Source organism: Trypanosoma cruzi, genomic scaffold, assembly GCF_000209065.1.
Source record: "Trypanosoma cruzi strain CL Brener 1047053516971 genomic scaffold, whole genome shotgun sequence".
NCBI lineage: Eukaryota > Euglenozoa > Kinetoplastea > Trypanosomatida > Trypanosomatidae > Trypanosoma > Trypanosoma cruzi.
In genome coordinates, this window is record NW_001849228.1 from 1 (window position 1) to 26,494 (window position 26,494).

Sequence of the window (26,494 nt, forward strand, 5' to 3'; positions counted from 1 at the left end):
TGGAGGACGTGACGATGCACGCGGACGCCATTCATCGTGGTGGTGGCCAAATCATTCCCACCGCCCGCCGTGTGTTCTACGCGTGCTGCCTGACCGCTGCGCCACGCCTGATGGAGCCGATGTTCCAGGTCGATATCCAGACGGTGGAGCACGCGATGGGCGGCATCTACGGTGTGCTGACGCGCCGCCGCGGTGTCATCATCGGCGAGGAGAATCGCCCCGGCACGCCCATCTACAATGTCAGGGCGTACCTCCCTGTCGCGGAGTCCTTTGGCTTCACCGCCGACCTGCGCGCCGGGACTGGCGGCCAGGCGTTCCCGCAGTGTGTGTTTGACCACTGGCAACAGTACCCGGGCGACCCGCTGGAGCCGAAGTCGCAGGCCAACACACTGACGCTGAGTGTGCGCCAGCGCAAGGGCCTGAAACCGGACATTCCGCCGCTGGACACCTTCCTTGACAAGCTGTAGGGTGTTGGCAGTATATGTTTTTTTTTTAATTTTTTTTTTATATGTGTATTTATTTTTTTTTTTTTAAGGATTTTCTTTTATTTTGTTTTGGTTGAGGTGGTGTGTGACTGGATTTATTGTGTTTGTGGGGTTTATTTATTTATTTTTTTGTTTGTGTTGTTTTAAAAGGTTTTTATTTGTATTATCAGGAATTCTTGTGTGTGTGGTGTTGTTATGGAAGAAACCCCACACTATTCTCGTGTGGCAGATGCGGCTGAGTCTATTAATGTTGTGACGGGCCGCAGCATATATTATGGGATGAGACCTTGGCGATGTGATGATCGTTTTCATGACTTGCTATCGTCTTTTTTAAACATGGATTCTTTGGTTGTGCAGTTGCATCTGGCTGGGCTGCTGTGGCGTTGCAGTCGTTCTAAAAAGGGATCGGAGCCTATTGATTGTTACAAAAGATTGGGGAGAGGTGAGGTGATGTATTATGTGGATCGGTATAGAAGTGGCATGATGCGGACAGGTTACTTTGACAAGTATCCATACAATCAGAATGAGCTGCAAAGGATCATTGAGGAGGATGGCTTGAAGATGCGTGTATGGAGGCACCAACGCGAGCTTGAAATGGAGTCGAAGGAAGGAAAGATTGATGATCTTCTTCGTAAGAATGTTATGAAGAATACCGAAAGGTTTCGTTCTGATTGATAGGCGGTTGCTCAAATACATACGTTATATTGCTTATTATACGGCCAAAGGACATTAAGTTTTTGGTCTTGCACTGATGATTATTTTTTTTCTTGGACGCCTTATAAAATTGCGTGTTTTCGTGGGCTTGTTGCTTTTATGTTGTTGTTTTTGCTTTTTTTCTCATGTTGTGTTTTGTGCATTGCTTCTTGAAATTAGTTTTGTTTGAACTTCTTGGAGATGCACAGCAGGTGGAATGGGTATGAAGAAAGTAGTCTTTTGGGCTGCGGTGTTTATCCGCTTCGCCGCACGTCACGGCTCACTCCACCCGGCCCTGCACCGCGGATGGATGAAATGATTGAGGAGGGCGAAGAGGAGCCACAAGACATTGTTGACGAGGCATTTTACTTTTTTAAGCCCCACATGTTTTTTCGTAATTTTCCCATTAAGGGTGCTGGTGATCGTGTCATTCTGTACTTGACGATGTACCTTCATGAGTGTTTGAAGAAAATTGTCCAGTTGAAGCGTGAAGAGGCCCATTCTGTGCTTCTTAACTACGCTACGATGCCGTTTGCATCACCAGGGGAAAAGGACTTTCCGTTTAACGCGTTTTTCCCTGCTGGGAATGAGGAGGAACAAGAAAAATGGCGAGAGTATGCAAAACAGCTTCGATTGGAGGCCAACGCACGTCTCATTGAGAAGGTTTTTCTTTTTCCAGAGAAGGACGGCACCGGAAACAAGTTCTGGATGGCGTTTGCGAAGAGGCCTTTCTTGGCTTCTAGTTAGCGGCGATGAGTGGGAGTCTGAGTCTGCAGGAATACATGGGTTTTATTAGGTATGCTGTGCACATATATATATATATATATATATATATTTGTGAAAACTTTGTTGAGGTGTGATATATTTTTTTCCCTTATCCCTCAACTGACAAGAACCTGCTTTTCTAGGAAATTATGTCGCGGACTTATGTACTTTTTGCGGTGTTAGCTCTGTTTGTAGCAGTGGGGGTCCCGGCGATTATAACGAATGCGGAAGAAGACGATGGGCTCGAAAAAATGAAGGGAAACTGGAGCATTTTTTGGCTTGCGGGACAACGTCCACGGCGAACGGGATTTGTGGCTGAACTGTCAGCTGCGTCTCTTGTGTTGCGTGAAGAGGAAGATGCGTCGAGTGCGGTGATTGCAGTTGCGGAGTCGCTCCTGCGTTTTTTGCGTCTGTTGGGGACGCAAGATGACGTTCAAGGGTCATCGTCTGTTCCTGCTGCGTGGCTGTTGGGCCTTCCGCGAGTTGTGAATGCGCGGGTGAGTCGTGAGGGTGTTCACCTCACGGACTGCCCCAAGGTGGGAGTCACCTTTGCACGGCCTCAGCATTACATGGAGGCGGGACTTGGTACTGTTTTTGAAGCGCCGCAGACGGTGCACCTTCCTGTCGATGGGACGTGTGCGCAAGCCCCTTTTACCGTACGGGGGTATTGGTTGGAACGGCTAAGCAAAGATGAAATTCTCATGGTGATAATGGTGCGTGTCGACGGCGAGGACAACAGCGCTGTCTTTCACCTTTGCCGACGATTGGAGGAGGGGACTGGTGTACGGTCGTCCATCACTTCGGCAGCATTACTCGTAACGGTCGCGCTGATAAGATTTTTTCCGTCCGTGTTTTGGAGGAGGAAAGGAGGAACTGCGAGCGCCACAAGAATTACTCCAAATCCTCTTCGGCCTGCTCTTTCTGAGCTTCGTCGACGTGAACTTTTACGGCGACAGGAGGAGATTATTCGACGCATGAAGGAAGAAGATGGAAGAAGTTGAAGTTCTTTCGTCCGTCTCTCTCCCGGTGTGTGTGTGTGTGTGTGTGTGTGTGTGTGGCTTTAAAAGTTTGCGGCTTTGAGGTAACGTCGTGAACGACGGCAGTTGGGCCTGACCTGTGCCTTGTCATATTCAGCTGCGTATATACCTAAAGGTCTTGGTTTAATCAACTTGTAGCATTATACAATTTTTTAACTATTCTTTTTTTTTTATTTTAATTTTTCCTTCTCCAGTTTCAACAAGAACAGAAACGGTTGTAATGCACGGTTCCGCCGCGATGATACCGTTGCAAAGCAGCATAAGTGTTGACGATTCTTTTTTGGAGAACTCCATTGATTTTTGCAGATTTGAAGGGGCGGGGAATCCGTCAAAAGGCCCTGTGTTGACTCCGCCCTTGCAGCTCAAGGTTGTTAACGAGGCAGGCATATCAACGAATGACTGGAATAGCTCCACGAGCGCTGTTTTTCTCGTCGTTAGCTCCTCACCCAGATGTGGCTTAGTGGCACGCTTTTTTTGCACACGACTTTTGCGATATCTTCGTTGGTGTGGTGAGAGCGCCGTGTTTTTTTTAGCAGGACCTAATGAACGTGACATTGAAGTGCAGCGCTTTGAAGATGACGTGGGCGCCTGGGAGAAGTACGTGGAATCTTGTTTGGAGAAATCACTTTTGTATTTGGCTTCTAACCCCTGTCTTGGGTTCTCGGCTATCCCAGTAGTAATTCTCCAGACCGACTGCGAGTCCGTGGATGCGTACGACAGGCTGCATGGCATGCTGGATTCGAGGGGAAATTTTTTGGTTCGCCACATTTGGTTTGATGAAGACTGGAAGGAACGCGCTTCTCCGAAAGGCGGCTACATTAATGTATGTTTAAAGCAACCAGCACTCCGCGTGACGCGATCTCAATGGAGTATTGTCTGCTCAAGGGCAGCGGGATATCTCAACAGTTGCCTTCCCGCGCTTCATCGGGTTTACCTTGACGAGCCTTTGGTGGGCTCCCCGGAGGAGACGCTCAAGTCCTTTTCTCCGCTCTTCTTTACTCGTCATGGGCAGTCGGAGTACAACTTGCAGGATCGTCTTGGCGGTGATCCCGACCTTACTATTTTGGGCAGAGACGATGCCTTGACGATTGCTGAGTTTTTTAAGCGGCAGGTGGTGGGAAACAGTCGTCTATTTGCATTAAGAAATGCCGTGTGGGATAAAGAGGAAGGATTTGAGGTGTGGTGCAGCCAACTTAAACGCACCCGACGTACGGCTGAACCATCTGCGCGGGTACTGACAAGAGGGGAGTTGAAGACGTTCAAGACACTCAATGAAATTCACGCTGGTGTATGCGAGGATATGACTAACGAGGAAATAAAGGCACTCTACCCCCCCATTTCGTCTTTTCGACACACGGACAAGGTAGGGTTTCGGTATCCCAATGGGGAGTCGTACCAGGACCTCATGCGACGTCTAGAACCTATTTTGCTGGATCTTGACGTCACACGAAAGTGCGTTTTGGTTGTGGCGCACCAGGCGGTGCTGCGGACTGTGCTTTCCTTCTTTGATGGTCCGGCGGTAGAGGAGGCCGTTCACACACCGTGTCCCCATCGCAGTGTCTGGTGTTGTACATACAATCGACTCGGGGAGCCTCGCTTGACGACAATCACACTCAAGCCCCGAAAAAAGAATCCTGAAGAGGATTATGAATGTAGTGGGTGGTGAAGGCATTCTTTGATGCACAGTGCACGTGGGGCAAGCTTTTTTTTTTTTCTTTTTATTGTTTGGGTTTTCCTCACCCGTTGTATATTTTAGTTGTTGGTGTTTTTTAATTATATATGCAAATTTTTTTTTTCTGTTTTTTTATTTTTATTTTTATTGTTGTCTTTTTTTTTTTGTCTGTTGTGTGCTTACACATATGTATATTTATTTTGGTATCACTTTTTTCATATGCTGTCAGTGAGTCGCATTATATGCATGTATGTAGTTTATTTTTTCTTGCTTGAAAAAAAGGTTTGGGATGTGCGTGTGTGTGTGTGTGGGCGAAGAGATAGTGTTCATAGGGACGAGCACACCTGCCAGCTTTTCGCCCCAGGACCTTCTCGGTGAGAACCGGTTGCGCACACCGAAATTTTACTGATTTACGTGAAAAAAAAAAAGAAAAAAAGAAAAAAGGGATGTGGTAAATATTTGTGACGGCGTACGGATTTTTCCTGCAAGACAGGGCGCTATCTTGTTGGCAGATTGGAGAACGGTGTGACCCGCCGTGCCATGGCGTCCGAGCCCCACGGCGTCCCAGTGGCTTTGAAGGGCGGGACTGATCCTCTTCTTCAATTACGATACTTGAGAAATCGTTGGGCTGTGAAAACACTTATTGCGAGCAGGAATCATCTGCGCATCGTGAATGAGCGAGCGTTTATTATTTTCGCGTTCAGACGAGTTTTTTATCAAGTGCCTTTCCTGACAGTTTTTTTTTTATTTTTATTTTTGGGTGTGCTAGGGCTACGCAATTCGCCTATAAACGTGCGGTTCAACTACTCTGCGTTTTCGGTTCTTGAGCTGCGTATATTTTTGGGGAGCAATGGAAGATTTCTGTCTCTTTTTATGCTGTACTGGCCATGAACGCTTCAACGCATGGTTTATAGCACCCGTCCTTTAGTGTTGCAGTGCCTTTGTTGGAATATTGCCTTTACGAACGCGTGGAGGGTTGTGGGGAAAACGGATCTGAGTGCCTTTTTGTGCCTCATCCACGAGAGGAATTGAGGAAAAGCCTCCTAAAAACTCCAGTGTTCTTGTTTGTGATGTTGTGCGCCGGATTGCTTTTTTGATGTAAGCCCAACAGCTGTGGTGGCAGCCCCTATGTGTGCCGCGTCGAATACAGTTATGTCTACTTGGATGCTTCCAGGTGGTTTTGGAGGCGCCTATTACCTTCCCTGGCAATGCCGCGGGCCGCCTCAGCGTGGTTGCCAGGGTCAATTGCCAGGTATTGTCGGGGGAATTCAGGAACCAGCAATGTTTCCATCACCGGATTGTTGCTGTTGGCACGTGGCTGACGGCATCGACCAGAGGCGTATTACCAGGGAACCGCTACATCTTGCTGGGGCACGGCACAGCACCATGAGGTCTGGGGGCACGCATTATCGTGGAACGTGAGGCATTGAATTGAGTTGAGTGAAATAAAAACACGAGGGGAAAAAAGAACAACAAAAGCGAAATCTCTTCCAGTTTTCTTCCGGTGCTTTTGCTGCCTTTTTGAAACGGTGTTTCCCACACAAATTTCAGATTACGTCACGGCATCTTTCAAAACGGTAACTGCCGCACAATTTTTTAAAGTGTCGTAGTGATTTTGCTGAGTTATTGCTTGAGAGGATGGATTTTTTGATTGGACGCTTTAGCGATGATGGTGACAAAACCGAGAATATTTTGCCATTCCTCAAACGATGTGTCGAGGCATGTGTTGACACGACAAGGACGGCTGAGGTGGGCGGGGGATAAATTATTGCTGACCCTCTGCTCGAACATTTGATTTGTTTTGTTTATGACTCGCTGAATATCGATGAATACTTCTGCGCCCGTTTGTTTGGAGCGTGTCTCGCAGCATACGGCAGTGAAGTGGAACCCGCCTGTTTTACCACGCAGACGGGGTTGCTCCTGAATCAGGAAGTATGACTGGCGAACGGAGTCGATTTTTGGCTCTCGTGGAACGTTTGCTTGAGGGTTTTTTGGCGAATGCAAGAAACCATGCGGGGCTCTTCGCTGATGAATTTTCTTTCTTTCAGCGCCTTTGGGGAAGCATTACCATTCAGCGGACGAAGGATTGAAGGGCTGGCGGTGGGGGCGACTTTGCTTTCCTGCGTGGACGCGGCCCATTGGCTGCCACAGCTGAACGCTTTTCTTTAATTTTATTTTGGAGGCCAATTCTTCCTTGTTTGACGGCGCCACGACACGCTATCCAGCTCCCTCCCCTCACTACTGAAGGGTGTCCCGGCTTGCTGCCGGCCGTGTTGCCGCCAATTAAACTTCTCTTTGGCTTACTGCATCCCTCTTTGGTAAACTCCTCTTCATCACCACCATTCTTGTGTTTTATTTGCTCCCCTCAGGTTGTTCTCCTTTTTTTCCTCCACGTCCCTTTTTTTTTCCTCGGCCTGCTTCACTGAGAAGGAGGAGATAAAAAGTAAAAAAAAAAAAAAAAAATAAATTAATACGAAATCATCTCAACAATGCCCGGACACGGCGAACACTCACCAGGTGTGAAGGAAACAAATGTTGACGTGGCTTCATCGTCTTCAGCCTCTTCAATTCTAGAAGAGCGTAAAAAGTATTACATCAGTCAGGCGCTCTTTGAAACCCTGCAAGGCAAGGGATTCAGCGATAATGCCATCAAGAAGTCCATAGTTGCGGGCTGCATGGATGATGGCACCTGCACACAGTGGATCACAATGCATGAAGGCCACCCAGAGCTGGACACCCCTTTGGAGGAGGGTGTAGAGGTGGTTGTCAAGATCAAACGTATTCTCACCGAGGTTGAGCGTGAGGCTAAAGTGCGCGAATTGAGGGAAAAAGCCAAGGCAAAGGTTGAGGAGGAGAAGCGGCTCGCTGCTGAAAAGGAGCGAGAGCGCATTGAGATGGGCAGGAGAGCTATTGAGACCAAAGAAATGCTCGACAAACTTCGACGGGAATCCGAACTCGCAGCAGTGCGGAAACAGAAGGAAGATGACGCCATCGCCAGACGCCGGGTGAGGGTGCAGTTACTTGCTGACAAGTATGCGCGTCAGGGGATGGCGATGGAGGAGGCGTTCCGCGTTGCCGAGCTGGAGGTTGAAGAGACTGTACGCCAAAGACGCCAGGAGGCTACCCATGTGGAGGGGAAGGACGTGCAAAATGCAAGAGAAGGTGCCCCGAAAACATCTCCGTGGGATGTTGACGGCATCATCGCACAAAACGTCTCTCTTACTGACGTTTTTGATAAACCTTTTGAGCCGCCGTCTTCTTTACCCCGTTTGGTTGATGAGTTGCGCAATCATAAAGACGCTGCTGTTGCTTGTCAGTGCATTGCGGTGCTACTAACCATTTTGGGAAATATACTTAAGAGTCCCTTTGATACTACGAAGCGCTCATTAAAAACAACAACAAGTGTTTTCTGTACAAAAATTGCTCCCGTGCCCCCTGCCATCCAAATCCTGCGCACATGCGGGTTTCAGCTCGCCACGGACGCGAATGGGAATGAGTCAATGGTGTCAACCATAGTTGTGATTCGCGTGATTGAACGAGCGATTGCTTTACTGCAGAATGAGGTGTGAACAATGAATTCTCCGGCGGAAAGCAGAAGAAAATTTGACTTATAAAGACTCTCCTTCTTCTCCTGTTTCCAACTAGAATACCGGATACATATATATATATATGTAGTTTGGTTCTTTTTGTTTGTTGTTTTCTTTTTCCTTTTTTATGAGAAAAAAACGAGTGAAGGGAGAAGGATGGCGGAGAGTCAGAGAACGGCTGCATCTTACGATGAGATTGCGCGAAGGCGCGCGGGCGATTGGAAGAGCAAGGAGTCTCCTTTTCGATTCTTTAACAACTATGTAAAGAAAACTATTATTCAATTTGCACTGGATCATTTAAAGTACAAGGAGGGGTGCTCAGAAGTAAAAGTTCTCGACTTGGCCAGTGGACGAGGTGGTGATGTTGGGAAGTGGCTGCATTGCCAAAGTCCTGAATTGAGCTTTGCCACAGCGAAGCTGCCGCGACAACGTTTAACGAAGGCCGTCTTTTTAGATTGTTATGATGTTTCTTCAGAGTGCATCGCTGAGGCGCGGAAACGCTACGAAGCGCTTGGGTCAGGAGTAGCGTGCAAGTGTGTTTTTACTGTTAGAGACTGTTTTAGCGAGGAATTTCTCTGCGGTCAGCTGCCATTGTTGGAAAACTTTGGTAAATTTAATGTTGTGTCTATTCAATTTGCATTCCACTACGCATGCGACACCCGGAGACGTATCGACATGTTAATGGCAGCGATAGCAGGCGCGTTAGCGTCGAATGGTGTGTTTATCGCGACAACGGTTGACGATGAGGTTCTTGCCGAGCGTGTGCGGGAGAAACGAACAGAAAGTACCGGGTTGTATGCCCTGCACTTTGATTCGGAGCCCGTGTGGGAAGGGGATAGACTTGCAGTAGGCACAAAGTACCTTTTTGAGCTGGAGGGATTTGTTGACTGCGAAGAATATGTCGTTCCGGCCTCGTACGTTCGAGAGCGTGCCAATTATTACGGCTTGGAGGAGGTGACCGAATATTCCAAAACTTTTCGATCTTTTTACGAGGAATATAAAAAGGACTCAGCCAAAAATAAGGGATTTTATTTGTTTCCCGGCTATTTGGAGCTTGTCACACTGTACCGCACATTCTGTTTCCGCAAGATTAATTGAGGTGCCGTGTGTGTGTGTGTGTGAGCGATGAGAGCTTTGGTTCACTCTTTCATCTCATCGGCGGCAGTATATTGCTTATAGGCGATAAAAACTGTCTTGTGAGCGCAGTGAGTATATGTGATTGCCTTTTGAAAAGCTGTTGATGTTATTATTGTCATTTCCTTTTTTTTCTTTTTCCTTTTGCCTAATTTGGGCTGCAGTTTTGTGAAATTGCCTGGATTCGTTTTATTTCATTTTTATTTTTTATTTTTTTGCTTTTTTTTGCTTTCCGCTGAGGTAATCTTAAAGAAGCCATGTATGCAACAGCTGCCACAGCTGCTGGCGAGAATCCATTACACGCTGTGCTCACTGAAATGATTTCTGGTATGTGTGGAGGATCCGTGAAGCACACAAGCGTGACGGCTTCCGACGGCAACTGGAGGACGCGTCAGGTGATTCGGGAGTTGAGGGGGGTTAAGTCATTAGAAGTTTTTTTCTCGACTGAAGAACAGATCCGAGGGGTTGTCGTGAGCCAGGAGACAAGATGCCGTGTGAAGCTTCTTAACGCCTTCTTATCTGGTCAATACCTTCTGGAGGAGCAGGCATCGGTGCGTGAGGAAGAGGAGAGCTGTCGCCGAGAATTGACACTTGTGGCTCTTTCTGAGTTAAACAGTGAGGCCAGTCTGCTAACCGTTGTGGGAGAGGAAATGTATGACAGACATTCTCTCGAGAATGCATGCTGGAAGGGAAGGATGAATTTGAGGCGATGCCAAAATTTGGCGTTGTTGGCGCTGCGGGAGCAAATCAGTCGTCGTTTTCTGATAAAAAGGGAGGCTATGAACCGTGTGGAAACGGAACGGCGGCGTTTTTTGGCGGTAGGGCGTGAGATTGACATGGAGCTTCTGTCTCAAGAATTTTACCGGACTACTTCGATGGCTCGTTTTAAGTCCTCTAAGCTCACTCTTGACCTTGCGCTACTTCTTGCGGAGGAGGAACGAGAGCGGTGCTCACTGGAGAGAATGTATTTGCTTAAACTTAGTTTAATGGCAAATGATCAAGAGAACGCTGCAGCACGATTGGTGGTCACCTCCGTCATGCGGGCCTCTCTGATGCGGCGTAAATTACGCGACGATGCTTGCTGGAGGGAGCGGTCTTTGATGCTTCTACTGGTACCTTCTAAAGAGCTTGACATTCGTTACATGATTGAAAGGAAGGAAATGGAGGAACGACAAGCACTTCGGGTAAGTTTCTTAACGACATGGCGCAGTGTATTTAAACGCACAATGAATCCTGATGAGGGGACCGTTATTATAGAGCGACTTGAGTTGTATGAGCGACGCTGCGTATTTGATCAGTGGAGGTTTGGTTTTAACGCACTTAACGACCGACAGGAACGCGAACGATGCATCCTTGCAAGCCGCGAGGCTACTTACGATGTGTTTTATCACTCGGTTATTGACAGTCTAACTGCCTTGTGGAAGCAGGAAAGCGAGCAGTTTAATGCATTGCGTAAGCGGTACTCGGAATTTGTCTGGTCGACCCGAATGATTGAGGCAACGATGATATTGGCTGCTGAAGAGTGCGCAGCACGACAAAGGATTATCGAGTCTGAAGCGCGGGAAGCAATTAAAGTGAATTCGTCATTTTATATTCGCCGCTGTGAAGAGGCTGCACTTGAAGGAGCTGCGTCCATCATGGAGATGGAGCATAAACGCCGTATTTCGCTGATGCAATCGAATATAAAGGTTGTCAGGGATGTTTACTTTTACCATCTTCTCTACGAGGAGGGATGGCGTCGAATTGATATTGAGTCGGAGGCCCGCACCGCGTGGTCAGACATTGTTTTACAGGAGAGCGCACCGCGTGGCTGTTCTTTAGGCTCTGCGGATCGCTTGAAAGACGCTCAGCGCACACTTTTGGTGAGGGATGGGCATCATCACTTCATTTATCACAATTTCACTTTGGTGATATTTACGGAGAAGAGTAAACGGGAAATTTTGGAGGAGAAGGAATTGGAAGACCGTGTCAGTGTTTACGCCGCCGTCCTCGGGCAAGTGGAGGAGTGGAACCGGTTGGAACTCCAGACCGAAGGCCAACACGAATTTTTGCGCATTCTGCTTGATGCAGTGGATCACCGTGAGTATGTTGAGCGGGCGATCTTGGAAGAGTTTGAGCGGGAGAGACGTGAATTTCTATTTGTTAGCTTTGACTACTCCTTGCCACACTTACGAGCCTGCGAGGTGGATGAGTTAACTGCCCGTCTAGACATTATTAACGAAGCCGAACTCACCGTGGGTGCACTGGCGTGTTCATGGGGAATGCACTGCCATGTGGCATACTGCTCAGAGGAGCTCCGCCTAAGTCAATGTGCTCTACGTTTTATGTCATCAAAAGAACTGTTTCAGGATCGCGAAGTGGCATTGGTGCGTGCTGTAGAGCCGATGTCACGAAGAGAGATCATCAACAGAGAGATATCGGGGAGGTTGCTGTTGTTGATGGATGCCCAAGAACAGCGGGGGCGAATACGGATTGAAAAGGCGGCAACAGATGCTTATAACGGCGCTCAAGAATTGTTTGATCGCATACTTTCGCGTGCGGATGACTGGAGGACGAGAGGCGTATTAAGAGAGCCCGTGGTGCTTACCGGGAGGGAGGCACTCATCGATTACTTCCGTCGTCAAGAGGCATCCGTGGCGGTTCGTCTCAGGGCCCAACAGGAGAAAACGCGAGAGTTGCTTGGAGTATTTTTTGCTGATTTTTACTGGGGCCGTGATTCCATTGTGGTAGAGGAATTTGTTGGGCGTGAGAGCATCATGGGGACTTTTCTTTGCCCTCATCCTGCCTTGCGTGTCGTGGGAGAAGAGCCTGAATCCAAGCTGACTGTCCGCTTCTACAGCCTCGCTCTGATGACAAAAGATGCATTGCAGTCGTTATCCATCAGGGTACATGACTCTTTGGATGATGTAGGAGTAACGTGTGAGCTGCTTGAGGCACAAGCTGTGACTGCTGCTGGCCGCGTCTTTCGTGTCTGCTTTCCTGTACGAGTGATGAGGTGGGTGAGGCCATTGACGGAAGAAAGCAATGTTCTCCACTTTGAAGTCAGACATTGTGAGGGAAGTTTGGTTGCGACGGCCTCCATTTTGCTCAGAAGCGAAGAATTGAAGAAGACCAACGGCGCTACTGTTTTGTCCCTTCCTACGGACGACAAGCATGGGAAGATGAACGTGGTCCTGCATGTAGAATAAAGGCGGCCAATATCTACTTGTGCGTTACATGTAAAGAGATGATTTACCGTTACCCTACTTGTACTCGCTCTACGGTTTTGTGAGGAGTGCATGTGCGTGCTTTTTTTTTTTTCTTTGTTACTGTAGCGTTTTTGTTTCTTTTGACTCTTTTCTTTGTTGTGAAGCTGCTTTGATGTCTGAGAGGGAGGGATTCACACTTCCTAGATGCCTTGTGGAGGTATTACTGCGTGAAGTAAGTGAGCAGTTTGTCGTTGACGAAACCGCACGAATTGTGTTTAATCAATTTGCTGAGTTTATCGTTGGAGATGAGCGGGAAAAAGAACGTCTCAGTGGGGAGGACATGGGCCTGTGATCAAGTCAATAGCGTACGACACTTTCAGCAGCACTCGCGGCTGCACTTCATTGGGCAGTGGAAAACAAAGGCTCATGACCTATTCAAGGATTGGTTTGCTGTGCACCCCACATGGAACCATGGCGTCCTTTCCCACCAGGCCCTATTTGTTCATCTCGACATGGACGCCTTCTTTTGTAGTGTTGTTTTAGCGAAGGAAGAAAATGCTCATATGCGGGAAAAACCGGTTTGTATAGCCGCGGGAAAAGGCAACAGTGATATCTCATCAAGCAATTATATTGCCAGGTCATTTGGTGTGCGTGCTGGTATGTATGTGAATGCCGCAAAAGAACTGTGCCCCAACTTGCAGGTTTTAAGTTACGACTTGCCACGATGCGAAGAGGTAATCAAATGTCTTTACCGTTTGTTGTTTGAGCTTTGTCCAGATAAAGTGTGTATCGCTGTTGAAGTGTACAGTATTGATGAGGTTATGATTGCTTTTGATACGGAAAACCACGATGTCGTGAAGAGTTACTGCGCCAACGTACTCCGTCAGTTGGAGCTTACCACAAACTGTACCGCCTCATGTGGGATAGGACCAAATATTATGCTTTCTCGTATTGCCACACAATACGCCAAGCCCAATGGAGTGTATTCTATTTTACCTCAAGATGTACCAGAGCTCGTTGGACACATGCCATTTGTCGAGATTCATGGGGTTGGGAGCTGTACTATGACGAAGCTGCGTCCATTGTTGAGGCCGTACTTGAAGGATGCGGACATCAGCGATGACGATATCCTTTGTTGCCATGTTCAAAAGCTATCCAAGCAACAGCTTCAACGGGCTTTGGGTCAGAAATCCGGAGAAAATTTCTTTCACCTATGCCGGGGGCATGACACACGTCAAGTAAGCCGAACCGGTGACGAGGAAAATCAGCGTATGTTGGGAAAAAAGACGCCCACGAGCGTCAGTTGTTCCATGAACTATGCGGTAAGGCCTCTCACGTTGGATGATGTATGGGGGATTCTGAGAGAATTACTAGAGGTTGTGTGCGGCAAAATGGATCGAGGAGGCTACACCAGCTCTGGATTGCGCGTCACTCTTTTGGAACGGCATCCATTGCATCCAAAGGAAACTCAAAAGTTTATGGGGAGAGGAAGATGTGTTGAGTTTCACGTTCCCATTAATTTCGAGAAACCTCTGCGAAGCTCTGAACTGGAATTGATGCTGTCACAAGTGAAGGATGTCGTTACACCACTGTTTGTCCTTGATCGCCAAATGAGCGATGAGGAGAGGGCGCGTGAACTTGGTTTGGAGGACGATGCAGAATCGAGGGTTATTTGGACTGTGAGTCTCAAAACGGTAAAGGATATTGTGATATCTGACATTCGTGGGATGACGGTGCAGGCCACTGGCCTTCATGCTCAGGGAGGTGCGGTGACCGAATGGAAAAGCACAAGTGGCGGGCAGCTCTCTCTTTTTAATGCTTTTTCGCGAGGCAATAAAAGGAAACGGCAGTCGTCAGAGGTAATATTGAGCCCCCCCACTGGCATTGCCCAAGTGATGGAGAACGCGTTTGAGCCGTCTGTGGTTGAAGATTTGATGGGTCTTGATGTTGACGAGACATTTATTGAAGATTGGAAAAAAGCCGTAACGGAGGCCAGTCAACGCGCTGATTACACGGTAATGAAAGCCCTCCTTCGTGTTGCTGCTTTTCAATGCACCGCACGCTCAGGGTCGTGTGATTTAGCACAGACAATTTTTAAGGATCTCGTGGCTTACGCCAATGCACTGCTACCTGTCCCTGTTGCATTCACTTAAGTTTTTAAGCACTAGGGGAATGTGTGAAGACGACACCGTCAGGCCGCGTACTATTCATGAAATGATTTTATTCTTATTATATGTGTATATGATATCTATGAAACGTGACCTTATCCTTTTATTATTATTATTAATTTCTCTTTTTGGGTTTTATTATTATTATTATTACTAGAGGGGCGGGGTTTCTCTTGCTTGCGTTAGATGAACGCAGCGCTGCTTCAGGGCCTCCGGCGTGCGGGTCATTCGCTTAAGGAAGGCAGTCATAATGAGGCAGAGTATGTTATTCGATCTCTACAGGCCATTAACGACCCTGCAGCAGCAGAGGAGACAATTCGTATACTCCAAGACAGCGTCCAGGAACTGGGCCACGATGTGACATATGTGCACTTTGCCGCCTTTCGTCTCTTGAGGTTTTATCTCACACGCAATGGGGTTTTGTGGGGTGAAAGCACACGACGACTCTTGCGTTTCTTATTGGATTATGTAGAGTCGAAAGGAGAACAAGTTGTGACCCTTGCGTGGCGCCCTGTATTATCGGAGGCAGCTTTGGATGCAGCCGTTATGTTAAAACTTAGCTGCGCTGGTGCTGAAGGTGGCGTTGATAAAACTATTTTTTTAGGGATTGTTTCTGATATGCTGTCTCTTCTAGCTGAACGTAAATCGGAAGGATTCATCGTTTTTGTGCGTCATGTGGTGATCCATCTTGTTGAGGAATTCGGTTTGTATCATCCATCATCCAGGGGGAGGGAAATGCCGTTACGGTTTCATCGTGCATGCCGCTCCGTATTTGAATGTCATGGTTTGGTGCGTTTTCTGGACGCTCTACTGTGCTGCGCGGCCACTGGTCTTTCAGAGACTTCTCGAACCGTTGAGGCACTTTTTCAGTGTTTGGACACCATTTTGTCGTGGTCTACTCACTGCTTTTTTGAAGAAGAAGTGGCCGAGGATGAGTGTAGTCATTCTTTCCGAGTCTCAGGCATTTTGTGGCATACGTTGCTTTTGGAGGGCGTCACAGTAGCAGGGACGAAAATCACCATAGACTCCCTGCTTCGCACGTGGTACTCTGAAGGTAATCTGTGTGGTTTCTTCTTTAATCCTTTATCGCTTGTGGAGCTAATTTGTCAATTCTGTGGCATTACTATGGAGTCATGGAGCGTTTCTGACAAGATGAACTACGGAGAAAGATTTCTTTCTCTTACATGTTTTGTCACAAGGAAGCTTCTTGCTGTTGCGGGGCCGTGTGAGGATGCTCGTACCTTTTTGCCTCTTGCTATTTCCGGCGTTAGAAACATCGTCGAAAACCTGGGGGATATTTTCGCTGTTCATGAAATACTCGTTTGCTACGTCTCAGAGTTATCCCTATTTGCGAGGACTCTTATTGAGTTTGATAGCAGGTTTCCAGACGATGATGGCATCATGGCCGCCTTGGATAAAGCCTTGAGCTGTTTGTTTAAGCTTGTAACTATGATGCCTTGGCATGATGTTTCATGTACTGCGGTTGCTGCAGCGGGAATGGAGGTGCTTCATACATTTTTGTCGGTCAAATTGTCGAACGCCCATTCCTCTGAGGAGGCAGAGCACTTTTCGGACACTTTTACAATGTCCCATATTTCCCTTTTAGGACACTTGGCTCGGTCGGATCCAGAGCGGGCCGCAGAGTCTTTATGCTTGTCATTGGAGGCACTGCAGGGGCGCAATGCCAACCTGGAGCAGCATCTGTCTGGATCAGATCGTCTCCAAGTACAGGAAGGTATTTGGCTGGTTTTGAAAATTATTGACGCCTTTCTGGCCGATGCCTGCGAAGGTGAGGAAGTTTCAATTCCCTCATGTTTTACCGGTAGTTTCAGGTCGGGGTCGCATCCGGTACTTAAAGTTGTCTCCACACTCATGGTTCTCATGCAGGAGGTTGAGCGGAATTTATCTGTGGCAAGCCCTGCTTTAGTCTCTGTCTCTTTTGGAGGTGTTTGGTACATTCATTGGCGTTTACGTCACTGCAGATGATGGTGGTGTTGCGGGAAATATTTTTTTTGCTCAAGTATGCATTGCTGTCGTTTCGCATGTGTTTCACGCGCTGCGTGCATTTTCTTTTGATGAGGACGTTGCACTTGCCGGGTGCCGGGTGCTTGATATAAGTGTAAAAATAGAGGGCGTGGCTTTTCTTTTGCGCTCATCCGAGATTCTGCACACAGCGGAGGAATTGTTTACTTGTGGTCAACTTTTTTACGAGGACGTGCGAGGGCGAATCGCAGGGTTTTGGATTCGGTGTATTTCTGAGGGCACTTTCTCGGAACAAATCGTCCCAGTTCTTCAGAATTTTGACATTCACGGAACGGATTTCACTTCTGTGGATGTCACTCTCTGTCTTGAACGGTGCTCATCGCTCGCCGGGTTGTTTGTCTCCCTGCAAGGAAGTGAGCGGCTGGCGTGGTGCTTTGCTTCTCTCACAAGCCTCTGTGATCACGTGCTGTCGGTGAGTGTTTGCCGTTTTTACGAAAAGGAGGTCACCATTCGCACCACCGAGTTAATACTGCAACTTTTTTTGACCTGCTCCGTGACACTGCACGGAGAAGAGGTGTTGTGGGTGCTTAGCAAAGTGCGCATGACGCTCGCCTCGGTCATCAATACAATTGCTGAGGACCCCACCTGGAGCAATGAGGGCGCCGAAGAAGAACAGCATCGGCTCTTAAAATTAATTTCAAGGCTTTTCTGTGAAGTCTCTCGCTGGGTAATGATGGAATGCACGCTTCCCTCGGATATTCTGCATCCCTTGGGCACATCTGTCATCTCCTCCTTGTCGGGCTTTTTAAAACTGTTTAATGAACGCTCATTAAGCTTTCCAGAGTTACGAGAGTCTGTCTTCGCCGCATTTCAGCTCTGTGCCGAGGCTTTCGCGCGTGATTTTGTGTCCCACACGGACTCACAGGTGTTTTTATTGACGATTTTGTTTGCATTGGATGACGAGTCGGTGGACGTGCAACGCGTTGGAATAATTGTGGCCGAGAGAGTGGTGACGTGTCTACGAGACTCGGGCTTGAAGAACCACGAGTTATTTGCACAACTCCTCTCGACAATTTTGCGTAGTTTTTTGCGGGGTAAAATCGCAGTCTCCTTCTCCTCTCAATTGGCACGGTGTCTCACGACGCTTTGCGGCTGTCTCTCCCCAGAATTCGTGGAGTCGGTTCTTGGGGAGACGTTGAGGTTGTGTCCTGAGCCTAAACTGACTGACATTGTGCGAGGGGTGATGCGCGTTGTTCACGAGTGTGTTGTGAGTGAGGAGTCGCGTCGGCAAGCAGTTCTACGCAGTCTGGACGAATCTATTGCAGACGGTCTGTGCAATATTAGGAGTGTTCTTCTCGCTTAAATTGGCAATTCCTAATTGTGTGTGCTGTTATCAGTTTTTTTTTTTTTTGCTTCTATGCTTTTAATAATATTTAAATAAATATACTCACATGTATGCACGTATGCTTTTTTTTTTCTCACTTTTTTTTTTTTAAATAAACCATGCACAATGTGTGTGGCCATTCTGACGGCCGGTTATGTATTTTTTAGGTGAGGAGAGGCATTTCCGTGTCTTGTCGCTGAGTTTTGGGGTAAGAGGTCTGCAGGGGAGCGTAACATCCGAGGCAGCAAAAATCCAGACCCAAATGGCTCTTCAACAGACAGCGTACAGCGCATGTTCACGCAAGGTGCATTGCGTGAGCAAACACTATCTGGACGACCCATTTGTCCACTTTTTTTCGCGGGACATGACGATAGTCAATAGCCCGCTTATGAATCGTGGAACGTGGCTCCGGACGGTCGCAATAGAACGTAGTGTGTTATCTTTTGCAAGGAACTGGTCTGCGGATGGTCCTTTGCAGGTGATCAGCTTTGGCTCGGGGGTTGACACGCTTTACTTCCGCCTGAAAAAAGATCACAGTGAAGTTAACATCGTGCGGTACATTGAGCTTGACTTTCCTGACCTGGTGGCAGAGAAGCAGAGAGTAATAGAGAAAACCGAACGGTTAAACCAACTGGTTGGGCCTGAGTATGAGTTAGTGCCGTGTGACCTGCAGAAACCCGATGAGTTGCGGGAAATATTGAAAAGAGTTGCACGTAATGATGTTCCTACCGTATTATTGGCGGAAATGGTCTTTGTCTACCTGGAAGAGCGGACAACCACGGCAATCCTAGAACTGACGCTTAATGATGTACTCAAAAGAGATATGTGTGTATTACTCATCGCCTATGACGCTATTCGTCCCAATGATCGTTTTGGAGAAGTGATGGTGAATTCCCTTGCCTCTTCAGGGGTCCCTCTTCGTGGCATTAAGGAATTGCCTACGCCGGAAGCCCATGCCGAACGATGCAAGAGGGTGGGATTAAAAAGTGTCATGGCGACATCCATGAGGCAACTTTATCTTTCTGTTCCACAGGAGACACAGGAATGGTTGAAGAAACTTGAAATGGTTGATGACTGGGATGAGTGGTGCATTATGCATGATCATTACTGCTTTGTCCTGGCAACAAACAAGGCGGAGGCTTTACCAACAATTTTTTAACCCTTGTTTTTTTCTCACTTTCGTTTTATTTCTTTAGCACGTGTCTCGCGCTGCCCTTTACGATACACATCTTTCTTGAACCACGTCATTGTGTATGCATACAGATGATGGGTCTCATGAATTTTGTACTGTAACACCTCAATTCTTGTTCTTTTTTTCTGTTTTTTTTTTTTTTTTTTTTGGATGGGTCTCGCCTTTAGTTGTTACTTTTAACGCATTTTTCGTAGGCTGCCATTGACACGTTGGATCGATACAACCCGCATTTGTAATTGCATCCAAAACAAGGAAACAGAAAATAAAATTATATTATTTTTATTATAGACTATGTCTTTTGAGGAGCTGAGGCTAAAGGGAAATGAGGCCTTTAAAGCGAAGAAGTATGAGGACGCCATCGATTGTTATACAAAGGCGATTGACATGAGTCCCGAATCGGAGGTTGCTGCTGCGTTGTATTCAAATCGTGCGGCTTGCTGGCAAAATATGGGGAATGCGGCGAACGCACTGAAGGATGCGGAAAGCTGTATTCTTTTGAAGCCATCCTGGCTAAAGGGATATTACCGAAAAGGGTCGGCACTTGAGAGCATGCAGAGGTATGACGAGGCGCTGGAAGCATTTCAGCGTGCTTCAAAGCTGGAACCTGAAAGTGAAGAAATTTCAGACAAGTTGCAGAAGCTGGTCCTCATTCTGAGGGGGCGCAACGAGAAGGCGACTCCCGAAGGCTGTAGGACCTCTGATGAGGCCAAGAGAATAGGCAACTCCATGTTTTCCGCTGGGAATTTTGAAAAGGCAATGTTGTTCTATTCTCGTGCCATTGAGCTTTCCCCCGATGGGAATGGAGAATTGGCTAATTATTATGCAAACCGTGCGGCTTGCCATCAGCAAACGCGCAATTACAATCTTGTTATCAGGGATTGTGACAAAGCCCTTGAAATTGATTCTACCCACGTCAAGGCACTTATGCGTCGCGCTATTGCGTATGAGGGACTAGAGGAGTGGACCAAAGCGCTGAATGATTATAATCAGGCTAACAGTTTATTTCCCGGGATGGCGGCTGTGTCACAGGGCGTTCTCAGGTGTCGGCGTGCATTGATGCGCTAACAAATATTGTCGGATTCACATATCCATTTTTTTTTTTTCCTTTTGCCAGTAAATTTAGTAAAGCGTGGTTTTTGCGCACACAAATTGCGTCCAGTTTCTCCGCTGGTTGGGTGGAATTTCCTGAATGATGCAGGAGCCTCTTCTTTTTTTCTTTTTTCCCATTTTTTTTTTGATTGTTTGGCTGAGAGGCATTTCTAAAGAAAAAAAAGAGGTGCATCAGTGTTTTTTCTTCCGTTGGGGTGGGAGAGTGGGCGGTGGGAATGCGTACCAAGAGGAGGCTCTTGTACCTTCCAGATGAAGAGGCCACACTTCTGGGAGATCTCACGGACTCACCGCGCCCACGCCCCTCCCGTCTCTCTCGGCTAGCAATTTTTTCTTCGGACGATGAGAAAAAGGCTGCTCCAGTGGATGACGGCACAGAAACTCCGGGCGCGGGGGTGGTGGACCGTGCATTGCTCGTTTCTTACAACAGTTTTGCGCTGGCTGATGGGTCAGGTAATTTTCGTCGACCAATGACAGCTGGAGAGGCAATGGCGCTTTATAGATCTCTTCGGAAGTGTTGCCGTTTTCTGCGCACTTTTTTGCAAGACAAATCGATCTCTGAAACATCAACGGATTCCTTATCAACTTCTACTTCTGAACCTAGTGAGTCTTCCGAGTCCGAGAGTGAGTCCGAGCCTCGTCAACGGTGGCATAGGCGGCGTCCTAAACAAGCGGAGAATTTGATGAAAAATGGGGAAAATTATGCCGGAATGACTGTTGCGGAGCTTCGAGAACTCCTGAGAACGAGAAATTTGCCTCTTTCTGGTCCCAAAGCCCTTCTTGTTTCTCGCCTTCAGGGAAATGATGAAGAGGCATCTAAAATGGAGGAAGACGGCCAGTCTACTCTAATGGTGTCTGAGTGTGGCAACAACGAAAGTTCCGATGCAAATTCTTTTTTTTCCATAGAATCCGAAGTTGCAAAGTCCTCTCAGAACGTGTGGAGTGCTATCGTTAATATGGGATCGAGACTTTTCCGTAAGTCCACTGGTTCTCTTCCTGAAGAGAAGAAGAATTTGTATCGCAAGCGTCAACGAATTGAATAGGTTGCCTTATTTCACCTTTAAGGTCGTTTTTTTTGTACGTTTTTTTCCTTTTTCTTCGTTGTTTGCTATTCTTATCTGAGTATGGAGTTTATTTTTATTTTTTCTCTTTTTTTTCTGCTGTGGATGGTTCTCCAGATTTAAATGCGTTGAATTGCTTGCTCCTCATTGCATTTTTTTCTTTGCGCTTTTGATTCCTCATGACAAGATCCGAATTCACAACAATGAGTTTCCCAGAGGCATTTGTCATTGGTCTTGACTTTGGCTCCGATTCGGCGCGGGCTGTTCTTGTTCGGGTATGCGATGGAAAGGAGGTTGCTGTGGCTGTGGAGCCGTATCGCCGTTGGAGCGATGGCAAATACTGCGATCCATCAAAAAACCAATATCGTCATCATCCTTTGGATTATATTGAGGCCTTGGAAATTGTTGTTTCTCGGGTCTTGGACCAAGGACCACCTGAGGTAAGAAATCATGTTGTGGGAATGGCATGCGATACCACAGGCAGCACACCATGTTTTGTGGATGAAAAGGGTGCTCCACTGGCCCTTCAGGAATTGTTTTCAGAGAACCCGAACGCAATGTTTATTCTTTGGAAGGATCACACTTCGGTAAATGAGGCTATGGCAATAAATGATTTGTGCAGGAAATCTTTAGTGGATTACACAATGTACTCGGGGGGGACTTATTCTTCAGAGTGGTTCTGGTCCAAGGCTCTGCACGTGCTTCACCATGACAAAGCTGTTCGGGAAAAGGGCTACGCCTTGTTGGAGTTGTGTGAATGGATTCCTGCACTTTTAACAGGGGTTTCTTCTTATGCTGAAGTGGTAAGAAGTCGGTGTGCATGTGGCCATAAAGCAATGTGGAATGAGGAATGGGGTGGATTCCCGCCCTCTGAATTTTTTTTTCAACTGGACCCGGCGTTAAGCGTGATACGTTCCAGAATGGGAGGTGATACATTTACGGCTGAAAAACCTGTCGGCTGCCTTTCTCCAGATTGGTCTCGACGTTTGGGACTTAGGGAGAATGTGGTTGTTGCTGGAGGCGCGATTGATTGCCACATGGGTGCTGTCGGTGCCGGGATTGGGGAATACACACTTGTTCGAGTAATGGGCACCTCCACCTGCGATGTGATGGTGTCGTCTCGAGAAGACATGAATAAACGGCGGATCAACGGTATTTGTGGGCAGGTGGATGGATCTGTTTTTCCCGGGATGATAGGTCTGGAGGCAGGGCAGGCGGCTTACGGTGATGTTTTTGCCTGGTTTTTCTCGCTGCTCGCCTTTCCGCTAAAAACGGTGATTCAAAATTCTACTTTGATATCTGAAAAGGAGAAGGTGAAGGTCTGGGAAGAGTACAAAAGGGGCATTTTTGGCGTACTAACCGAGAGGGCTGAAAAAATGGAACCGAGTCCGGTAAATGCACTTGCTGTTGACTGGTTTAATGGGAGGAGGACACCTGATGCAAATCTCCTCCTCAAAGGGGCGATCAGTGGGCTTACGCTTGGGACGGATGCCCCCACCATTTTTCGTGCTCTTGTGGAGGCTACAGCATACGGATCACGGGCTATCGTTGAACGGTTTAGGGAGGAGGGTGTACGTATAGATCGTGTAATTGCGGTTGGTGGTATAGCAAAAAAGTCGCCACTGGTGATGCAAGTTCTAAGTGATGTTCTTAATGTGCCAATAGGTGTTTGCCGCACGGATCAGGCGTGTGCTTTGGGTGCAGCAATGTTTGCTGCAACCGCTGCAGGTTGTTACAGCTCGATCGAGATGGCTCAGAAAAAGATGAGCAGCGGCTTCGTCAGTGAATATACATCGTGCTCAGCAAGGGCAGCTGTTTACGATACACTATATGGATCCTACCAGCGGCTTGGCCGTGCCATTCAAAAAGAATCCTTTTCTCACCTTTGAATTCCTTAAAGAGAACATGGAAAAACGTTTTTTTTTTTTTTTTTGGTTTTGCTCCTCTTTTTTTTTTCCCCCCTTTTGGGCAAACTTTTGCACCTATCCCAATTGACATGTTGGCCGGGTTTTATGGTGGGAGGATACCGCGGAAGAAGGGAAATAGTATGTTTGGAGCGCTAGGGCTCAGAAAAGAAAATAAAAAAGCGATGAAAAAGAGAGTCGAGGGAGGCTTATTTTTTATCTGTCTGGGGGAATTTTTTTTTTTTGTGGAGGAAAATTGTGGGATAAATATGGATGGAGGTGAGGGCTGTTGAACGTTTATTTCCCCAGGCGGAATACTTTACTGTTTACTGTTTCCGTGGCTTCTCTTTGGCGGATTATAAATTGGGCGTGACGGGGCCTCGGGAAGGTGGTGGGGGCTTTGGGCTTTCCATTCCGCCCACTCCCTTTGGGCCCGGCGGAGCCTCCCATTCGTCAGCGACGCGCGGGTATCCCGGCTTCATGTTCATGTACACGAGGTGTGTTTTTTTTTTTCTTTGAGGTCACACCGGCCGCTGATGCATTGTTCACTTTGTGTGGGCTGTTTCTGTTCCCGTGATTTATTAGGAGCTTGTGAAGAGAATGATCGCGGGAGAGCTGGCTAAATTAATGTATGTGTATCCTTATAAAAGGAACACATTTCTTTACAACACATTTATACCGTACAAATTTTTGGGAAGAACACGACTTTGTAGGGGCAGGGAGCCGATAGGAACCAGATAATATTTGTTTTTATTTTGCCATCCCACCCTAACCATTTTTTGATTCCCACCACGCGGCGGGGTCTTGTGGTTGGAGGACCCGAAAGTCTGCCACGTCGTAAGTAATAAATATTCAAATCCCATCTGAGTAAAAAAGGCCGCGTGAGCGGTCAACAGAATATATATGTATTTAATCAGAAGAAAAAATTGAGGCAATTAAATCGCTCTGCATTGCCTTCCTTTTCCTTACTATCTTGTTTGGTTTTTATGGATTATTTCAGGATCCGGCCAGCGGTCAAGATGATTATTCTTTGTGTTTTATTCCGGCAGACCGGGCGGCAAACATTGAGGAACGTATTTCTTTGAGGTTGTTTCTTCCTGTCATGTTTCTGTCTTTTCACACCATTTTACCTGCACGTGTGCTGATGCGTTTCTCTGTGTGTTGCGCGACGTTCAATTTTTTTGTGTGATTTTTTTTTTTTTTTTTTTGGGGGGGGGGGGCATGACACGTGGGGATTTCTTATGCTTGTTTTATTGGATTGTTTAGGGGTTTTTATTTCTTTGGCGCAGGTGGAAGGAAAAAAAAAAAAAGGAGGAAGAAAGGGTACAAACAGCATGTCATCGGATGAAGAAGCTCTGGCTGCGCAGTACGCACGTCGGCAGGAGTTGTTGAAGCAGTTGAATGAAGTTAACAGTGCCATCAGGAGCTTGGAGCAGAAGATATCCGAGAAGACCGCTCAAAACGTGGAAAAAAAGTCTATGGATGCTGCTACGGGGGGCGATACAGAGATGGAAAAGCTGGACTGCCTTCTTGACCGCTGTGTACGAGATTCCAATGGTTTGCGGGACGCCATGAAGTTTGTCGATGCGTGCAAGGCCCTGAGGGAAAATGCTGCAGAAGAAGAGAGTAGCAAAGAAAAGCATCTCTTCTGCAATCGCTTTGTGCACAAAGTTATTGCCAGATCACCCGTGCTTGCGACCGATCCCAAATGGCAGTGAGCTCATCCAAAACACGCTAGGATTGTTGAAAAATGGGGGTTCTGTATCTCCGGCATTGAACTCCACGGATTACATTGCAGACCGCGCCAGTGACCTGTCGGAGATTCTTCTTCTTCTGGGGGAGATAAAAGGGCACATACCGCGTATCTGCTATGACACGAACGGCACCCGTTTTACGCAGAAACTTTTTGATTACGTGAAGAGCGTGGACGAGTTGGAATTTTGTGCGGAATGCTTTTCGGATTCGATCATACCGCTTTGCAAAGACATTAATGGTAGCCACAGTGTCGCCCGTCTTTTAGCCGCCGCGCGTCAGTCGAATTTTTCTGACGAGAATGGGAAGGTTGATGCTGCCACTGAAGAGAAGCTATCGGGGATTCACAAAATGCTTTACAAAAACTTTGCGGAAAATTGCGTTGATGTTTGCAGGAATCGTCAGGGGTGCTGCATTATTCAAAAGTGTCTTCAATGGACACCCGAGCCGTATTTTTCCATGATTATCGACACTGTTTTACAGAACACCCTTAAGCTCGTGAATGATCCCTTTGGTAATTATGTCGTACAATTTATTTTGGACAACGAGAAGGAGCTCTCGCAACGCGGCCAGTCAGGCCAAGAGGCTACGAACTACACGAATCGAACGATACGACAGATGCTGCATAATGTCGCGTCACTTTCGTGCGACAAGTTTAGTAGCAACGTCATTGAAAAGTGTTTGAGGACTGTTTCTTCGGATGTGAGGCAACTTTTAGTAGACGAATTGACGGACCCCCAAGTATTGCCTAAACTACTGACTGACAGCTATGCCAACTACGTTATTCAAACAGCCATTGTGACCTCTTCGGTGGAAAGTCAGTTTGAACAATTGCGCGACTCTATTATGCCTCTTCAAAACTTATTAAAGAATTCACCTTATGGGGTAAAGGTTGAGGCAAAGTTGGCGCGTCGACAACGGGCTTCTCTTCGAAAACAGGAACATCAGAAGGAGCAGAGTCGACGGGGGACAGCCCCTTCACATTTTCCTGAAAAAAATGGAGCCGAGAATGTGTTGACCCCACAACTCTTGCCTGGCATGCATAGGATACCAGCATTGGTTGGATCAGAGCCTCTTCAACAGAACACAGTTGCCTTTTCGGGGATAACTGAGGAAATGACTTCTGTGATGACTCAACCACACTACATGCCTTTGATGCTTCAAGGACAACAGGCTCTTATTGGTTTGCAACAAGGACATTCTCATCAACCCTTTCAAGTCAACATAATGAAGGACACTGCCATGTGGGGGCCTCAGCATAGCTTTACTCTATTTCAGCAACCCAAGCAGAGAAAAACGGATAGGTGAATATTATTTATTTATTTATTATTTTATTTTTTTCCGGTAATTGCACTGTGCTTGTGGAGCTTGTGCTGGTGTTT

General features: G+C 47.2%; 14 protein-coding genes and 1 pseudogene across 14 annotated transcripts, besides 22 other annotated features; all 15 read left to right on the top strand.

Annotated features, from left to right (window-relative positions):
* Positions 1-467, top strand: Tc00.1047053508625.10 (elongation factor 2, putative; the record flags this gene model as incomplete). Its single annotated transcript, XM_806720.1, has 1 exon — positions 1-467. A coding segment is annotated over one exon (467 nt), but the record flags the coding sequence as incomplete, so codon positions are not given.
* Positions 1-15,381: a sequence feature (heterozygous, Esmeraldo-like haplotype).
* Positions 485-556: a sequence feature (T-rich).
* On the top strand, positions 681-1,160 carry Tc00.1047053508625.20 (hypothetical protein, conserved; the record flags this gene model as incomplete). The annotated part of the gene is made up of 1 exon (XM_806721.1): positions 681-1,160. One exon carries the CDS (start codon positions 681-683, stop codon positions 1,158-1,160), a length of 480 nt encoding a protein of 159 aa, XP_811814.1.
* Positions 1,380-1,925, top strand: Tc00.1047053508625.30 (ARP2/3 complex subunit, putative; the record flags this gene model as incomplete). Its single annotated transcript, XM_806722.1, has 1 exon — positions 1,380-1,925. One exon carries the CDS (start codon positions 1,380-1,382, stop codon positions 1,923-1,925), a length of 546 nt encoding a protein of 181 aa, XP_811815.1.
* Positions 1,988-2,013: a microsatellite.
* On the top strand, positions 2,093-2,944 carry Tc00.1047053508625.40 (hypothetical protein, conserved; the record flags this gene model as incomplete). The annotated part of the gene is made up of 1 exon (XM_806723.1): positions 2,093-2,944. The coding sequence occupies one exon, from the start codon at positions 2,093-2,095 to the stop codon at positions 2,942-2,944; it is 852 nt and encodes a 283-aa protein (XP_811816.1).
* Positions 2,970-3,000: a microsatellite.
* Positions 3,127-3,164: a sequence feature (AT_rich).
* On the top strand, positions 3,201-4,646 carry Tc00.1047053508625.50 (fructose-6-phosphate2-kinase/fructose-2,6-bisphosphatase, putative; the record flags this gene model as incomplete). Its single annotated transcript, XM_806724.1, has 1 exon — positions 3,201-4,646. The coding sequence occupies one exon, from the start codon at positions 3,201-3,203 to the stop codon at positions 4,644-4,646; it is 1,446 nt and encodes a 481-aa protein (XP_811817.1).
* Positions 4,767-4,818: a sequence feature (T-rich).
* Positions 5,070-5,095: a microsatellite.
* Positions 5,389-5,410: a sequence feature (AT_rich).
* Positions 7,089-7,125: a sequence feature (AT_rich).
* Tc00.1047053508625.60 (hypothetical protein, conserved) lies at positions 7,142-8,221 on the top strand (the record flags this gene model as incomplete). Its single annotated transcript, XM_806725.1, has 1 exon — positions 7,142-8,221. One exon carries the CDS (start codon positions 7,142-7,144, stop codon positions 8,219-8,221), a length of 1,080 nt encoding a protein of 359 aa, XP_811818.1.
* Positions 8,396-9,337, top strand: Tc00.1047053508625.70 (mRNA capping methyltransferase, putative; the record flags this gene model as incomplete). Its single annotated transcript, XM_806726.1, has 1 exon — positions 8,396-9,337. The coding sequence occupies one exon, from the start codon at positions 8,396-8,398 to the stop codon at positions 9,335-9,337; it is 942 nt and encodes a 313-aa protein (XP_811819.1).
* Positions 9,561-9,605: a sequence feature (T-rich).
* On the top strand, positions 9,631-12,561 carry Tc00.1047053508625.80 (hypothetical protein, conserved; the record flags this gene model as incomplete). Its single annotated transcript, XM_806727.1, has 1 exon — positions 9,631-12,561. The coding sequence occupies one exon, from the start codon at positions 9,631-9,633 to the stop codon at positions 12,559-12,561; it is 2,931 nt and encodes a 976-aa protein (XP_811820.1).
* Tc00.1047053508625.90 (DNA damage repair protein, putative) lies at positions 12,867-14,714 on the top strand (the record flags this gene model as incomplete). Its single annotated transcript, XM_806728.1, has 1 exon — positions 12,867-14,714. One exon carries the CDS (start codon positions 12,867-12,869, stop codon positions 14,712-14,714), a length of 1,848 nt encoding a protein of 615 aa, XP_811821.1.
* Positions 14,833-14,885: a microsatellite.
* Positions 14,916-18,077, top strand: Tc00.1047053508625.100 (annotated as a pseudogene).
* Positions 15,382-16,257: a sequence feature (haploid, Esmeraldo-like haplotype).
* Positions 16,258-22,186: a sequence feature (heterozygous, non-Esmeraldo-like haplotype).
* Positions 18,134-18,158: a sequence feature (AT_rich).
* On the top strand, positions 18,251-19,255 carry Tc00.1047053508625.120 (leucine carboxyl methyltransferase, putative; the record flags this gene model as incomplete). The annotated part of the gene is made up of 1 exon (XM_806729.1): positions 18,251-19,255. One exon carries the CDS (start codon positions 18,251-18,253, stop codon positions 19,253-19,255), a length of 1,005 nt encoding a protein of 334 aa, XP_811822.1.
* Positions 19,404-19,436: a microsatellite.
* Positions 19,548-19,575: a sequence feature (AT_rich).
* Tc00.1047053508625.130 (stress-inducible protein STI1-like, putative) lies at positions 19,580-20,353 on the top strand (the record flags this gene model as incomplete). Its single annotated transcript, XM_806730.1, has 1 exon — positions 19,580-20,353. The coding sequence occupies one exon, from the start codon at positions 19,580-19,582 to the stop codon at positions 20,351-20,353; it is 774 nt and encodes a 257-aa protein (XP_811823.1).
* On the top strand, positions 20,614-21,438 carry Tc00.1047053508625.140 (hypothetical protein, conserved; the record flags this gene model as incomplete). Its single annotated transcript, XM_806731.1, has 1 exon — positions 20,614-21,438. One exon carries the CDS (start codon positions 20,614-20,616, stop codon positions 21,436-21,438), a length of 825 nt encoding a protein of 274 aa, XP_811824.1.
* Positions 21,636-23,345, top strand: Tc00.1047053508625.150 (L-ribulokinase, putative; the record flags this gene model as incomplete). Its single annotated transcript, XM_806732.1, has 1 exon — positions 21,636-23,345. One exon carries the CDS (start codon positions 21,636-21,638, stop codon positions 23,343-23,345), a length of 1,710 nt encoding a protein of 569 aa, XP_811825.1.
* Positions 22,187-22,411: a sequence feature (haploid, Esmeraldo-like haplotype).
* Positions 22,412-22,959: a sequence feature (areas merged during assembly that could not be assigned to a particular haplotype. This can correspond to areas where the two haplotypes were merged or to regions with more than two copies in the genome that were merged during assembly.).
* Positions 22,960-26,494: a sequence feature (heterozygous, non-Esmeraldo-like haplotype).
* Positions 23,373-23,412: a sequence feature (T-rich).
* Positions 23,944-24,388: a mobile genetic element.
* Tc00.1047053508625.160 (pumilio/PUF RNA binding protein 1, putative) lies at positions 24,969-26,420 on the top strand (the record flags this gene model as incomplete). The annotated part of the gene is made up of 1 exon (XM_806733.1): positions 24,969-26,420. One exon carries the CDS (start codon positions 24,969-24,971, stop codon positions 26,418-26,420), a length of 1,452 nt encoding a protein of 483 aa, XP_811826.1.
* Positions 26,420-26,453: a sequence feature (AT_rich).